The sequence below is a fragment of the Littorina saxatilis genome, linkage group LG6 (genome assembly GCF_037325665.1).
Source record: "Littorina saxatilis isolate snail1 linkage group LG6, US_GU_Lsax_2.0, whole genome shotgun sequence".
In the NCBI taxonomy this organism is placed as follows: domain Eukaryota; kingdom Metazoa; phylum Mollusca; class Gastropoda; order Littorinimorpha; family Littorinidae; genus Littorina; species Littorina saxatilis.
In genome coordinates, this window is record NC_090250.1 from 18340600 (window position 1) to 18358096 (window position 17497).

At 43.3% G+C, this 17497-nt stretch overlaps 1 protein-coding gene across 1 annotated transcript in view; it reads right to left on the reverse strand.

Annotated features, from left to right (window-relative positions):
• LOC138968663 (serine/threonine-protein kinase DCLK1-like) overlaps window positions 1-17497 on the reverse strand; it is a gene marked incomplete in the record, with an annotated part of 36543 nt that overhangs the window by 5142 nt on the left and 13904 nt on the right. Inside the window, 7 exon segments of the mRNA XM_070341257.1 lie at window positions 1396-1515; window positions 3374-3431; window positions 4192-4303; window positions 4641-4707; window positions 5657-5721; window positions 6058-6168; window positions 6687-6783. Coding sequence (XP_070197358.1) covers window positions 1396-1515; window positions 3374-3431; window positions 4192-4303; window positions 4641-4707; window positions 5657-5721; window positions 6058-6168; window positions 6687-6783 — 630 coding nt within the window.

The window sequence follows — 17497 nt, forward strand, 5'->3', positions numbered from 1 at the left end:
AAAAAAAAAAAAAACTTAAGTCGTTTGAAAATCGCTCCCGAGTCGTTGAGGCCGAATCGGCGAAAAGTCTACCATGACTGTGAACAGCCCATGCGATTTAGAAATGACTCGGGCCAGACTCGTCAGCGACTTTTTTTTTATTTTTTATTTTTATTTTTTTTTAAGGGGCTTATTGTCCGTCAGGTCTTAATTGCCTATATTGGACATGAATTGGTTTATACGATTCGAGTTTTTACGCCCTCACGGCTTTTGATGTTTGCGTGTTTAGGTGGTATCAGCCATCTGCACTTATGGTAGAATGACCAAGATCTTTAACGTGCCATTGTGGTGACACGGGGGTGGGAGATGGATACCGTCTCTGGGTCTGCACATAAAGTTGACCCGTGTCCGTCCCGGTCCGGATTCGAACCAGCGACCTTTCGATCACAAGTCCAGTGCTCTACCACCTGAGCTACCCGGCCCCCCCCCCCCCCCCCCCCCCCGTCAGCGACTCCAAAACTCAGCGATTTTGACTTTTCTTATCGCGCTTACTGATTGGTTAGCTCTAGCCATTGAGTTAAATATAGACGTATTCATCTCTGTGGCTCTAGCCTTCCCTTCTCCGGAAAACAACGAGGACGACCGGACAATCCCGAAAGGCTAAGTCTGGCGAGAATCGCCGCTTAAAACCAGTTTGCGAGTTTGTGCTGTTCACATGGGCAGCGATTTTGATGTGACTTGCCGCCGACTAAAATCGCTTGAAAGTTGGTCACAAGTTGGTTGCAAGTCTGCCATGTGAACAGCACTTAAGACAGTTATAGAGAATGACACACGACGGACTAAGGTGGCGGTCTAATGAAAGGTGGAAGCGAAGACACTATTAATGCTTCGCGAGTAGGACTGAAGACACACAAGCTTTCCGTTTGATTGAAACAAGAAACGCAGCATTGCTAAGACAATGCAGGGGCACACCCGCCTTATCAAATGAGACACCCTCCTGTTCCAACCTCTACGACTGTACATTTAGTAGCTGGAATGGTCGATGTTACTTCGATTAGCTAAACTGTGGAACGAAATGGACCGCGGCGGTATGTTGACGGTGTTGCCAGCTAGTCCCTGGAGTCAGCAAAGATGTCTTTACATATATAACGCCCGGGCGTTTCAACAGCTACTACATGTATACACATACTCTCTCACATCACACAGACACAGACACACAGACACAGACACACAGACACACAGACACACACACACACACAGACACACACACACACACACACACACACACACTCATACACACACGCACGCACGCACGCACGCACGCACGCACGCACACAGACACACACACACACACACACAGACACACACACACACACACACACACACACACACGCACACACACACTCATTAACTCACTTTGACTAGCTCCATGACGAGGTAGAGGGACTCAGTAGTGTCCAGGTCCTCTATCAGCTGAACGATGTTGGGATGTTTCACTCTGCGCAGTATCGAGACCTCGCTCTTAACGGCTTCCTCCTGCAAGACAAAAGTTGCCCGTAAAAGACCTCGGTCATTCTGCCAAAAGTGCAGGTGGCTGATCATACTTTAACACGCATACACCTGTGTATCTTATTACACCCCCGGTATAGGGGTGTGTATAGGATTCGGTCGATGTGTTTGTTTGTTTGTTTGTGTGTGTGTTTGTGTTCGCATATAGATCTCAAGAATGAACGGACTGATCGTCACCAAACTTGGTGAACAGGTTCTATACATTCCTGAGACGGTCCTTACAAAAATTGGGACCAGTCAAACACACGGTTAGGGAGTTATTGGTGGATTAAGATTCTACAAGGACTTATAGAGGGACATATTAATGGTCAAAGGGAAATAACCTTCTCAGTTGGTGGCAGTGAGAATGGTTATTTCCCTTTGACCAACGGGGGTGTTTTTCCTACCTCGGAGGAATTTCTTGTTTAAATTTGGGGTTACACCCTGGAACATCCCCCAAATGGTTTCACCGTGATGGCGTAAAACACCATTTATCATCATCAAGACAAAAGGGGCGTTGAGCCTGATTAATACCGTACGTAGTGGTAGTTAAGGGTTGCGGAAGTTGCGCAGGCGCATTATCTTACCACAGGCCGTAAAACTAAGCGAGTTAACGGTCTGCATGTAGTAAGCGTATTTGAAAGCGATCACCACCTCGCCTGCGCTGTATTGCACAATTCCGGACAGTTACGCTAACGTTAACCACGAGTGACTTAAGGCCTGTAACTGAAGAAAACTCCAAGGTCGAATGAAGTAACACCAACTGCTTGTTTCAAGGGCAGGCAATTAAGTTGTCATGACTCATAACCGCTATCTTACGCAAAACAAATAACGTTCCCAGGTCGTACATATTAACTCAATCGTGTCCTCTCAGGTCATAATTATAAACTCTAAGAAGGTCAGTGCCACTCGAACTGCAAATAGGATTACGTTCAGGCCATTCGAAGAGTAGACAGAAGTAGATAGAACAGCAGTCCACTTTTACGTTTTTTATGAGATGACCTCACTTTATTAACTTTGAGATGATTCGAAAGAAAGTGTTTTATAATTTTATGAATTGCCCTTGACTGTGTAATCATTTGAAACCCTCGGCAGAGCTCTGTTAGTTAAAGCCAAAAGCGTGTTACTTGCCCAGTCTCTGCATTGTTGTGTTTTGCCAACAAGGATAAGGATGGATAAGATTTTATATAGTCCATGAGGGTAACCTCACAGAAATTCGGGCTGCTTTCTCCCTGGGGAAAGCGAGCTGCCATACAGTATACGGCGCTACCCATTTTTTTTTTTTTCCTGCATGCGTGTATTCATGTTTCCAAGCCCTGAGACTAAATGCCGTGTGAGATGGAATTTTTTTTTTTTTTACACTTTATTCCAAGTCACACGGGTATTTGATGGACATTTTTATCTACGCCTATACAATTTTGCCAGGAAAGACCCTTTTGTCAATCGTGGGATCTTTAACGTGCACACCCCAATGTAGTGTACACGAAGGGACCTCGGTTTTTCGTCTCATCCGAAAGACTAGCACTTGAACCCACCACCTAGGTTAGGAAAGGGGGGAGAAAATTGCGGCCTGACCCAGGCCTGAACACGCAACCTCTCGCTTCCGAGCGCAAGTGCGTTACCACTCGGCCACCCAGGCCAACAAGAGATATTGTCTCAATCGAAAATGTTAAATCAAGAAAGAGACAGCGAAAGGCAGCATAAACTTGGTGTTTGCATAACCAGTAGTTGTGCTAGAGTGCTAGAAAAGACAGTTAGAAGAAGAAAATAAACACACTGGCTCGTTTCCTCACATGACAGACATGAATGCTGTAAATGCAAATAATTCTTCAACGACTGTACTGACCTTGCCCTTGCATTTGACCTTGTCGATGACCTTCAGCGCAAAGTGTCTCCCTGTGCTCCTGAAAAGAAAAAGAAAAACGCCCACACATGATAATAATATTTTTCTTGTTTTCTGTCACATATAAATCAAAACTGCCAAACACACAGAGAAAACAAAAACATGCTGATAGTTCTGGCACCCCCCCCCCCACGCACACACACACTCTCTCTCTCTCTCTCAGTCTCTCTCTCTCTCTCTCTCTCTCTCAGTCTCTCTCTCTCTCGTCAGTATGTACACGCAAGGATAATTTAAACCAAAAGCCTCACTTAGACATCACATTGTCACTTAGCTAGACATCACACTGTCACTTAGCTAGACAACACACTGTCACTTAGCTAGACAACACAACGCGACAAAAGCAACACCAACAACACAGCGAAAAAAAACCAGTGCATGGTACATTGCAAAAAGACTAGAACGCACTCCCATCCCTCCGGACTTTGAAAGAACTACAAAGAAACAGCTATGACATATAAAAACGAAGGCGTGACAGTGCCGCCTCAACTATCACTAAAAGCCGGATATGACGTCTTCAAAGACAATAATAAATTCAAAAAAAGAACATGTCTGGGGGCATCATCTGGAAGAATTTGTACGTAAAGTTTCATGACGATGTGCCCCGTAATGTTCTAGGAATCGCTCTACACACACACACACACACACACACACACACACACACACACACATACAACACCAACCTCGTCCCGATTCTCAGTATTTGATAACACATTTAATCAAAACTTGACAAAGTGTAAATAAAATACATACAAACAACTCACTTATCGACACACTCCTTGACCAGTGCAAAATTTCCTTCGCCGATGACTTGACCAATGTCGTAACGGTCCTGTAATCCAAGCGGTACTCCCCCCGCCTTTTCCTCTACTTCGTCTGCAACAGCCAATCAGCAAGCAGATATAGTCCTCACGTGATTAATATTATTTGAATGACAATTAGCGCAGATCATTTAATATGTACGCGCTTTGGCAACCGGATCAGTCAGTTTTTGTTTTTAGTTTTTGTGTTTTTGTTTTGTTTTTCTGTTGCTGTTATTTTTCTCAGTACTGGTGTCTCCGTTTCGACTCTTTAAAATAAGCACTTGAAGATACTTACAAACACTACACGGACCAGTGATCACCCCCAGTACATGCTCGATATCCCACAGATTTAAAAACCGTATCTGTAACTGTCAGTTGCCTGGATTGCTTCATAATGGGGAAACACATACCATTGTGGACTGAAGACGGTGGTGATGCAGGAGGTGCTGAATGTCCGTTTGTCTGTCTGTACTTGGGCTAAAAGGAGAATACAAGCATAATATTGAAAAAAATACAATAATAATAACACATTTATCTAGCTTTTTCCTTGCACCACGCAGCGCTTTATTAACTGTTCATAATTTCAACAAAGAAAACATCAGCACCAATTTAGAGGTTTCTAATGAACTTTTCCGTCTCCATTGAAGCATACACGAAAAGACAGTATGAGATTGAATTTGGATGACAAAAAGTGAGAGAACAGCACACCATCGGTGCCAAGAACCCAGCAATATGTCTATGGAATGGAACTACGGTTAAAGCAGGTGGAAGACGTTAGATTACTGTCCTTAATGTAAAGGCACCGTCCTTCCCGTGTAAACGATTCGGCTCACCGTCCCATGGCCAGGCTTTTACATGGGATAAGACCGTATATACCTCCACTTGGAAACGTACCAACAATCAACAGACTGGGAGCAATGTCTTTCAGAGTATGGATTTCTTCATGAATGAATTTTCTTAACGGACATAAATATTTTGATGTGAAATGAATTAATCAACACATTTTTACTCTCAGAGACCACGTTCGGTTTTGTGTTGTAAATTGTTCAAGTTGTAACCGAGTGCCGAAACACTACGATCACCTCGGGAGGCGAAGTGCAATCAAACAGGATTGAAAATGTTAGGGCTAATTTCTTAGCCCTATAAAAACTGTTATGCAAACCCGAAGGTTTCCATGAACATACGGACAATCGGAAACCACCAGACCCCATCACAAACAGAATTCCACAATCCAGAGGTGTTGACTTAAAGGCCAACAACTCGGGTGCAGAGTCTGCTGTGAAAGGAGCGGTAGCCTCCCCTGTCACAAAGTGAAAACGTTTTTTTTTACACAGATCAAAACACAAGTTGTACGATTATCGATACAGCAAGAAAAGAAGAATTTATTTGAAAACTGAACTTAAGCAATTTGAAAATGTTGGCTTACCGCTGAAACAGCTCTGAATTTGCGAGGAGACTTTGGTGACCTGCCACCCTTGGGTGACTCCGCTCCTGTTGGACAGTAAAAAATTAAAAAAATGAATGGATGAATGAATACATGAATGAATGCATTAATGAATGAATTAATAAAAATAAAAATAAAAATAATAATTGGCAACGTGGGCCTTAGGCACACACACACACACACACACACACACACACACACACACACACACACACACACACACACTTTTGCACACACACACACACACACACACACACGCTCACACACACACACACACACACACTTTTTCACACACACACTTTTTCACACACACACACACACACACACACACACACACACACACACACACACACACACACACACACACACACACACACACTCACCATTTCTGCCGGAGGGAGGGGCGGAGCGACGGGGGGACTTGGGAGAGCGCAGCGTTACACGTTCACCTTGTTTACCTAAGCTCGCGCGGTACGCACTCACATGACGCACCTCTACCGACAAAACATAAAATAGACATGCAGTAGTCACACTCTGAAATACCTTATTATCCAGAGACAAAGTACGTGTTTCTATTCTGATGTTCAAACAAATGAATGCATAATTACATCGGAAATAGATACACGAATAAGCAAACACTGAATACATCAACAAAGAAGTTAAGAAAGAAACAAAGAGTTAAAGAATTGACGGAATGAACGAATCAATAAATGAATTACTGAATAAATAAGCAAGAAAGACAGAAGGTATAAAGAAACAACAACAACAACACCAACAACACCAACACCAGAGAGATATGATAAACAAAACGATCTTCCTGAGAAACGTGCATTATATAACCGACTGCCCCCAGTGAGGCAAATCAAAGAGCGCAAGAAAAGAAAAGACAAGTTGGAAAACTAGCACGTCACTTAAACCGCTTGGCGTGGGGGGCAAGACGGGTTTGCCAAAAGTCTGCAATGATTTCGCAGGTTGTAAAGTGAGGTGTGCGTGTGTCCAGTCACATACTGACCGCTGTCCACAAGGTCGAAGTCATCCGCTGTCAGTCTTTCTTGACCATAGGCGATGAAGATTGTCTCGTCCTGGAAAAAGTCGGACAATGACGTCACCTGAAACAAGAAAGAAGATGAAAATGAAATCTTAATTCAACAATGGCTGAATGCAACTTGACCAGATGCTTCTTTCCATTCCAAATCAATCCAAACAACTGGCAGGTGCGAAAACAGTAATCGCTTATTCTGTCACGTTCAGTGTCTGTCCCCTTCTCTCTCTGTGTCTCTGTCTGTCTCTGTATGTCTGTCTCTCTTAAATTGCCAAGACAATATAACCAACGAACCAGTATCATTAAGCAACATTAAGAACAATACGAACACAGCGGTCTACATTCGACTTATGTACATTCGACTTAAAGCCCCCCCCCCTCCCCTTCCACCCCACACCAACCCCCCGACCCCCTCTGTCTCTCTGCTTTTGTTGGCGAAAAGAAAAGTTTATTTTAAAACAAAAATATTGCGAAATTGTTTTTCTCTCTGGCAGAAAGACGCATTTTCCGCACTTAGAAATTCGCCTTTTGCTTTGAGCGGAAGTACCCCATCCCCCCCCTCTCCTCTTTCCTCCCTGTCCCACCCTCCCCCCCCCCCTCACCCCAAACCCCTCTCAACCCACACCCCCCCCCCCCCAAACAAAGGGCATTCTGGTTCCAACACGTTCAAGCAAAATAATAACGTTCAAAGAGAACAAAATCAATGTTTTTCAAGAGGGGGAGAGATTAGAGGCGATCGACTTTTGAGTGGCAGATTGTCGTCTGATGTCTTGTATTGCGAGGTTTTCGTCCCTCGAAAGAGCTAAGTCAAAAGAGTAATCAAAGCAAAGCATAATGGCACGAAGGCAAAAATACAAGCAGGAAAACATAAGCATGGAACAAGAAAGCACACGCACGCTCAAACTCACGCACGTGAGGACGCAATCAAATGCACGTACGCACGCGCACATTCATTCACACACACGCACACCGTGCACACACACACACACACACACACACACACCGTGCACACACACACAAATACACACCTACACACACACACACACACACACACGGACCAACACACACATACATCCCCCACACACAGACTGGCAGGCGGACTGATAACACACACACACAAAATGCTTAACATGAACAGACACCCCCCCCCTCCCTTTCCCCATCATTCTTGTTGCCCATGTTGAATAAAGTGTGATGGAAGAAAAGCCAGCCATCACTTGCCACTTGCGACTTGTTTTCAGCAGCCACAATATTGATTTTTGTCGCTTCAGCTCTGGATGGCAATAGGTGAAACCCCCAAAGGATCTGTGGTGCTATATTACACCCAGACAGTGACAGACAATTTTTTTTAAAGATAATATAAAATGGAGATACGACATCGATTGGACCAACAAAACGTCTCTTCTTGACCCCCCCCCCCCCCTCCCCCGATTGGAACAACGAAACTCCTCTTCTTTACTCCCACCCCCCCGTCTAAAATGATATCTCTGGCGTTAAAAACCGAGAAACGTCATAAATGCGAATAATGGCGTCACATAAAAGTTCTGTCACTTCTTATAACATGTATGTCTCCAAAGGAAATCAGAGAGCATGTCGACAATAAACTTTGTCTCGGCAACTAAGTCGTATCAACAGAGAAAACATACTCGTAAGGTCACCGCCAGACTGTGCATGTCCTGGTATCGTATATCATTAAGGCGAAATTATGGTGTTTTGTGTGTGTGTATTTTTCTTCTTTTCTTTTCGGTTTTTTTTTTTAAAGCTAAAAGAAGATAAGAGTTGGTGTACTTTGCAGACTGATTACAAATATTTGTTTACCCATTTTCAATCAGAAATAAAACACAAAACGACTTTTGAATATTCTTTTGCATTTGACTATAGCCGTATTAAGAGTCTGTGTACATGTAAGACTGATTAGAAATAATATATACGCATTTCAAATCAGAAATGAAACATCACAACTTTTGAATATTCTTTTACGTTTGACTATAGCAGCAATTCAACCGTTAAAATCGGCATAGCTTTGAAATATTCATCACTTAAAGATCATTCTGAGCTCAAACAACCTTCAAATCTGAGTTTTGTGATCATAATTACCCCCAGGTAAGTTAATAATTGAAATGACTCCGTCGGGAAAAGTTCCCTCTGTAAACACAAATTCCTTTCTCCTTATTCCCCCCAACTTTTAGAACTGGAAGTTAATAGGATCAATCAAGCCACATTCAGTTTTGATGAGAAAAGAAATTGGGATCTTTTGCTAAGAAGAAATGTAAGTCGTGAAATTGAAAACCTCGTCTTGTTATAAATACGTGTTTACAGTCGAACCCCCTTTTTTAGACCCAAAATTTAAGACTTCCCCCTTTTTAAGACCTTAATTTGTCATATCTTCTGTTGTTTACCTCTGTAAATTTACCTCCATTTTAAGACCTGATTTTCACAGATTTTTGGAGGTCTTAAAAGGAGGGGGGGGGGGGGTTCTACTGTACTTTCTTTAACAGGTGCTCATTCAGGCGGGAAGCGTTTGATCAGTGGCATAAAAGGTGAAAATATAAAGCGGGTAGGCATTTTAATAGGTAATGCCAATAGAATTGACTTACAGGTTTTTTTCCCCAACTCATTGCTTGCTTTTGTAAGAGCAGCGTGTGAATAGGTGTGTGCCTTTCGTTTTAAATGCTCATTGAAATGACCCCCCGCGGGTTAGGGAGAAGAATTTACCCGATGCTCCCCAGCATGTCGTAAGAGGCGACTAACGGATTCTGTTTCTCTTTTGACCCTTGTTAAGTGTTTCTTGTATAGAATATAGTCCATTTTTGTAAAGATTTTAGTCAAGCAGTATGTAAGAAATGTTAAGTCTGAAAGTTTGTACTGGAAACTTGCATTCTCCCAGTAAGGTCATATATTGTACTACGTTGCAAGCCCCTGGAGCAAATTTTTGATTAGTGCTTTTGTGAACAAGAAACAATTGACAAGTGGCTCTATCCCATCTCCCCCCTTTCCCCGTCGCGATATAACCTTCGTGGTTGAAAACGACGTTAAACACCAAATAAAGAAGATCATTGAAATGACTAAGGTGTAAGGAGGGGGTGCTTAAGTTAGCTGGATTAGCTTTGACAAGTGTGTGTGTGTGTGTGTGTATGTGTGCGTTTGTGAGTGTGTGTGTGCGTGTGTGTGTGTGTGTTAATCTGTATGTGTGTGTCTGTGTGTGTGTGTGTTTGTGTGTGTGTGTGTGTGTGTTAATCTGTGTGTGTGTGTGTATGTGTGTGTGTGTGTGTGTGTGTGTGTGTGTTTGTGAGTGTGTGTGTGTGCGTGTGTGAGAGAGAGCTTTAGGGAACCATGCCGCCTGAGGCCTGTCTTGATACCGTAGGTGTACCGGCGGGGGAGGGGGGGGGGTGTGCATCAGGGAGAATTAGAACCTGTTTTTCAGCAAAGGCGAACTTAGAGACGGGAAACTTCCAGAAGGTTCTCAGACGAATCAAAGGTGTAATGGAGAGAGAGAGCTAGTGGTGATGGGGGGGGGGGGGGGGAGAGGTATGTCTGCAAGGAAATCAATCCCAAACAAGAGCCTGGTATCCATGCTTCACTGATGGGAATCCAAACTCTTTCTTTCATAACAGGCAGACACAGGCTTCCTAATTGTCTGCCTGCGCACATGGCGACCCAGCTGTCATTCTAGCCTTGGTCGGTTTTGTACAGTTTGTGTGACATGTTGTTTTTGGCAAGCTACAGCTTAGGGTTTTGAGAGAGAGAGAGAGAGAGGGGGGGGAGGGAGAGAGAGAGAGAGGGGGGGAGAGAGAGAGAGAGAGAGGGGGATAGAGAGAGGGAGGGAGAGAGAGAACATGTGACACGTTCCTGAATGCCCCTCCCCCTTCCCTCTCTGGCACCCGTACAGACCAGGCTGCCCCAAGCATTGTTCTTGAATCGCACGCACCCTCTCCCCTCTTCTATCCGTTATCTTCCTTTCTCCCTCCCTTCCCTTCCCCAACCACCTCCTCTCTGTCGTTAGAAGGTATCATGTTCCTGAATCTCGCACACATATACCCCCCCCCCCCCTCCTCGTACCTCTATCCGCTATCCTAGATGGCATTGTTCCTGAATCTCACGCACTCCCCCCCCCCCCCCCCCCTTCTATCCGCTTTCTTCCTTTCTCCCCTCCCTCCCTCGTTCCCCCTGCCCCCCTCCCCTCTCCTTTCTGGCACCAAGACAGACTTGTACTCCCCTCCCCACCTCTCTATCCGATATTTTCCTTTCTCTCACCCCCCCCCCCCTTTCATCCCAACCCCCACCTCCGGATACACCTCTGGCATGCAGACATTACTGACCTCAGCCGGCCGGTATTGTTGGAGAAACTCACAGAGACCTTGAGCAAGATTTTATGCCAGGGTTGACATCGATTTCCCTGTTTGCTTTTCCGACATGTGTGCTTTCCAATCGCAAGGTGCGTCTCTCTGTCTCTGTTTTTGTCTGTCTGTCTCTCTGTCTATCCCCCTCTCTCTGTCTTTCTTTCTCTCTTTCTCTTTTTCTCTCTCTTTTGTTCCGCTCTGTGTCTTCTGTCTCTACCCCCTCCCCCCTACTCTCTCTCTCTTTGTTAGTCTCTATCCATCCCTCTGCCTCTTCCCCCTCCCCTCTCTCTTTGTCTCTCTCACGCACTCTCTATGTCTGTGTGTGTGTGTGTGTGTGTGTGTGTGTGTGTCTCTCTCTCTCTCTCTCTCTCTCTCTCTCTCTCTCTCTCTCTCTCTCTCTCTCAGTGTAGGTGACTGTTGGCATTTTCAAAGGCACAATCCGTCCTGTGAAAAAAGTTCAGCTCACCGTCTCAGATCTGGGCAGGCTTTTGTACATGGAGTAAAGCTATTCTGCTTGGACACATACCAAAAATCGACAGCCTGAGTGCTCCCAAAAGTGTCGACATTTTTTGATGCACTGATTAATTGTTTAACGGACACTGGCGGCATTCTGTAATATCAATTCAGAAAAAAAATCACGCTGAATAGAAATCATTGATTTGTTTGTTTGTTTTGTATGTGTCCAAATAGAAGCATGGTTTTACCCCATGTAAACGCTTGGGCAGGCGTGGACAATATCCCTCTACTGCATGGCTCAGTTCCAAGCTACACTGAAATGAGAATGGCCAAAATGTCAAGCGCCCCCACCCCACCCACCCCTTGTTACAAAGCATACCAGCTGTTTGTGTGGCGAAAGTGGCCATGGATATTATTAATGCATCGATTAAAAGAAACGGATGGACGGGGAAAAAAGAATAGGGAGAGGTGAACACAAAGCAATGACCTGCCGGCGAAACAGAGATTCATTGATGGATTCATGAATTCTTCTTTGCTTTTGGCCCTTGGCGGGTCAATCCAGGGTCATCTTACATTTATTTTCCCCCTTTCCTCCCTTCCTTTCTCGTTTCTTCCTTCCTTCCTCTTCCACGACCCTCACCCCCCCCCCCCCCCAAAAAAAAAAAACACAAAAAAAATACAGAAGAAATATGGTCCGAACGGAGAAATTTTTTTTTAGAAAAGTGTACACAGCGCTGGAGAGACATCAAGTTGCTGAAAGTTGCAATGTAAATAGAATTTGCCTACGACTGACATTTGATTGCACTTGTTTGGCTTTCAGCAAGAGACAACACTCTAAACAAAAGTGTTCCACTCCTGAACACCCTTTGTGTAACCACTTCTGAACACCCTTTTAGTAGAACACTTGTGGAACACTTGTTGAACACGTGTGTTCACCTGGTGTTCCACTGTGCAAAAAAGTGTTTACCATGTGTTCCAAAAGTGTTCAGGTAGCAGAAGATGCTTCAGGATAACACATTGAGAACACTTTATGTGTTCCAAAAGTGTAAAAATGTGTTCACCCTAACACTTTAAGTGTTCACCCTAACACTTTAAGTGTTCTCAAAGTGTTATAAAATTTAGAGTGAATGCAGGCACGTAACATTATGTTCTTTTAACAGACTGTCCCTAATATTACCATTCGCTCGACTGTCGAATGCACTGGTATTGTGACAAGAAAGCCAGAAATCACACTGATGCCACGGATAATGCAAATGTGATATTGTTTTTATATTCACACTGATTGCATGCATTCAACACGACTTCTCAAAATTATAGATTTTGCGTCATTTTGTTTGTTCTGGTATCGCACATATTCTGGAACAACCTGTCTTGACGGTGGGGTTTTCTGCATGCAACCATTAAGCTCTTTGTGTCAGACCATCGGCTGGTCATTCATCATTGTTTCAAAGCGTGTCACGATGACACGACATCGACACAGCTCTAGAGCTCTGTGTGTTTGTAATAGTTCAGTTCCAAAGATTCCCGAATTGACAACAACTTGGCCTATCATGAAATCAATATGCATAAAAAAAAAGCGCAATGAGTTTTTTTGTAATTCTAGATGAGTGTACATTCTTTGCCTTGATGTTGTTGTTGTTGTTGTTGTTGTTGTTGTTGGTGGTGGTGGTGGTCGTGGTGTTGTTGTTGTTGTTGTTGTTCCATATATCCATGATTTCTGCGGGGCCGGTGAAGGGTTATGCAGCAGTTGCATATTGTATGCTTAGTGATTCCGTCGGTCTGGCTTAACCAGAGAAATATTCATCAATGATGTTTGTGAAATATTTATTGGCTGGGGCCCGGGAACATGGCCACATGCAGTGTGAATACGCGGAGACCTTTCGTTCGAATATTTATCAACGCGCCCTTCTATTTTGTTTTATTCTTTGACCAGAATGCTTGCAAAATTCCAAGTTAAAATGAGTTATCTCAATCCCACAGCCAAAATCAATATGGAGGAAATTGGTTTCGAATTTCTCTCGGCACTTCCACAAATCACCCTCACACTAGAGAAACCAACAAAAAAAGAAAAGAAAACAGCACAAGAAAAAAATGGTGAATCATCAGGTGGTTGCATGCTCTGTGTGTGTGCGTGTGTGTGTGTGTGTGTGGTTGCATGCTCCGTGTGTGTGTGTGTGTGTGTGTGTGTATGTGTGTGTGTTTGTGTGTGTGTGTGTGTGTGGTTGCATGCTGTGTGTGTGTGTGTGTGTGTGTGTGTGTGTGTGTGTGTGTGTGTGTGTGTGTGTTTGTGTGTGTGTGTGCGTGTGTCGCTCTACAGCATCCCTTAAAGTGTATGCTTCCTGGGGAAAGAGTTTTGAAAACACGCCATCGTCCTCAGACATAATCAATGATTCTGAAATTGCACTAAAACTGATTTTCCAACAACTTCTTGTTCATGTCTATAACTATTTAATGGTTTACAGCCACTTTATCACATACCAATTCTCATTCTCTCTCTTTCTTACTCTCTGTGTGTCGCTCTCTGTCTCCCAGTCTCTGTCCGTCTTTCTGTCTCTCTCTCTCCCCCCCCCCTGTCTCCCACCTCCCTCAAGTATCTAAGCAACAGGAGGACTCAAGCAATCTGTTTTGCCGGATCCACAGCAGACGCGCAAAAGAGTCTCCCTGTCATGTCATCGCTGTTCAATAACAAAATCAGTTAACTGTCTCCAAAGCAGAAAAGCTGCTGCTTTAATCCTATGAAACGGCTTGACCCCTCCCCCTCTCTCTCTTTCTCTGGCTGACAATCCGTCTTTCTTCCTGTCTGGCTGATTATCTGCGCGCGCGCGTGAGTGTGTGTGTGTGAGTGTGTGTGTGTGTGTGTGTGTGTGCGTGTGTGCGTGCGTGTGTGTGTGCGTGTGTGTTTTTTGGTGTGACTATGTGTTGCTGTGCTTCTCTCTCTCTCTCTCTCTCTCTCTCTCTCTCTCTCTCTCTCTCTCTCTCTCTCTCTCTGTCTCTCTCTTTCTCTCTCTCTCTCTCTCTCTCTCTCTCTCTCTCTCTCTCTCTCTCTCTCTCTCTCTCTCTCTCTCACGATCACGACTTAATTCTGCTTCTATCCCCCCCTCTCTCTCAATCTCTCTCTCTCTCTCTCTCTCCTTCTCTCTCTTTCTTACCTCTCCCTCCCCCCCACCACTCTCTCTCTCCCTTATCCATCTGTCTCTAAATCCGAAAAGGAGCTTTTCTCCAAGGTAACAGCGATGCCCTCTGCCTGTGACATATGTGGCAATATGACCCTGAACGTTCCAGACACAGCGGCAGATAACCGGGTGTACAATCAATATTGGTGCCACATCAGTTAGGCTTCGTCACCCTAAATTGTGAGTAATCGTACTAAACTCGGACAGACAGACAGACAGAAACGAAGGACGGCACAAAGAAAGGAAGGAAGGAAGGAAGGAAGAAGAAAAAAAAGAATGAATGACTGACAGAAACAAAGAAAGGAAGGGAGGAAGAAAAAAGTAATCAAGCAAGCAAGAAAGAAAGAAAGACAGACAGAAAGAAAAAAGACACAGCGAAAAAATACTCAAGGTAGACCTACAATTTTAGGTTTTAAATTGAGACATTTACAGCAGAAACATACAGAAAAGGTAGCTAGGGGGAAAAAAAGACGCATCAGAAATCTTGATAAGAAAACAAGTCAGAACTTTCAACAAAAGGCTTTTTGCACCAACCAGCATAAAAACGCAGAATGTTTATAGACGCTCTTATAGTAGTCAAATTAAAATGTAACGACACCGACCTTTGACCTTTGTCCTGATTGTCTGCACAATCAAACTTCAAGTCAGTAGCTAGCTCTTTGTATATATTTACAGGATGTGAGGGCTACAAATTAAAGTCACAGTGCTTCGCATGGAAACAGTTCGGCTCAACACCAAGAATATTGTTTTTGAATAGATTTCTTTTCTTTCTTTATTTGGTGTTTAACGTCGTTTTCAACCACGAAGGTTATATCGCGACGGGGAAAGGGGGGAGATGGGATAGAGCCACTTGTCAATTGTTTCTTGTTCACAAAAGCTCCAGGGGCTTGCAACGTAGTACAATATATTACCTTACTGGGAGAATGCAAGTTTCCAGTACAAAGGACTTAACATTTCTTACATACTGCTTGACTAAAATCTTTACAAAAATTGACTATATTCTATACAAGAAACACTTAACAAGGGTAACAGGAGAAACAGAATCCGTTAGTCGCCTCTTACGACATGCTGGGGAGCATCGAGTAAATTCTTTCTCGTCCCAACCAATATGGGACTCCCCCAAACCCGCGGGGGTTTTTGAATAGATTAATATATGATGACATATGATCATTTTGATGCTACACATGTTAACACGTACATAGTTTCACGTATGATTAATTTCAGTCCTTTTGTATAATGTAACATTTAACATAATGAGTTTTTCTGCACCTCGTGTAAATGAGAAAAAACACAGATACTATGTTTGTTATCACTTGTTAATTGATTGATTAACATTTTGGAAAAACAAAAACAAAACCCCAAGAATCTGGACAGGCTTTTATACATGGGTACGTAGTATAAACATCCCTGCACTTGGACATATATCAAAAATCAACTACCGCACTGCTTCTTGGGCAAAATGAGAATACTTACTTACTTACTGCCTTTCACGCCTGGTGGCGTGTAGGGCAGCGACAAAATGAGAATGCTTTTATGAATTCATTCAACAGATTGCCACAAGCGTCCATAAGAAACTCATACACAATAAATCCCACAGAAAGCATACAGGCTGGTGATTGTTGGTGTTTGTCCAAGTGGAGGGATGGTCTTATACTATGAAAAAGCCTGACCAGATCTGAGACGAGGAGCCGACACGTCAGTTTACACGAGAATGAGTAGGGGAAGGGCTCCTAATATGGACCACTTTTTGTTTCACGCTGATAGCTTGTTTTCTTGCGAAGAAGTTTCATTTTGTGTTTGGTAGTCCTTCTCTCTTAGGTTAACCGTTAGGCCTAATTAGAGTGAAATAGCTTTGATAGATATTCAGCAAAAATTAAATACAGAAAAAAACACAAATGGTCCATATTAGGAGCCTGGGCGCCTAATATGGACCACTGAAGCGGACTTCTCGAATCACTGTAAAAAGCCCCCTATACTTCAAAATAACATGATACAACTTAGTTTGCAAGTCAGACTAATCAAAATATGCTTTAGATTTATCTGTTTCGGGTTGATGAGAGCATTATTTGAAGCACACCAGGAAACTAAAGAAGCTTATCAAAAACAGAGTGAAAATAAGTGAAATTATCAACTTCCACGAAAAGAAGACTATTTGTGATATTTTTTTTAAATCTCGAAGGCTAGTTATAGGTTATTTCCAGCAAGCTTCTGAATTAATTAATAAAAATAGCATTTAGCTTTTATTTTCTTCGATTTGTTGAAGGTGGTCCATATTAGGGGACTCACACATACTTTGAGATTTTGCAATTATTTTTTGTTTGCAGTAGAAACTCGGGGTCAACACTGCTAAAATGTAACAAATACGGTCTTAGCTGTCATATGTAGCAATTTTTGTGTGATAAAAACTTTGACTGTGGACAGAAACGAGTCCGTTTTAGGCGGCAAATTTAGAGTGAACCCTGCCAAAAGTGAAAACAAGTCGCGTAAGGCGAAAATACAACATTTAGTCAAGTAGCTGTCGAACTCACAGAATGAAACTGAACGCAACGCAACGCAGCAAGATCGTATACTCGTAGCATCGTCACTCCACCGCCCGTGGCAAAGGCAGTGCCCGTGGAATTGACAAGAAGAGCGGGGTATTCGTTGCGCTGAGAAGGATAGCACGCTTTTCTGTACCTCTCTTCGTTTTAACTTTCTGAGCGTGTTTTTAATCCAAACATATCATATCTATATATTTTTGGAATCAGGAACCGACAAGGAATAAGATGAAAGTGTTTTTAAATTGAATTCGAAAAAAAAAATTTGATAATAA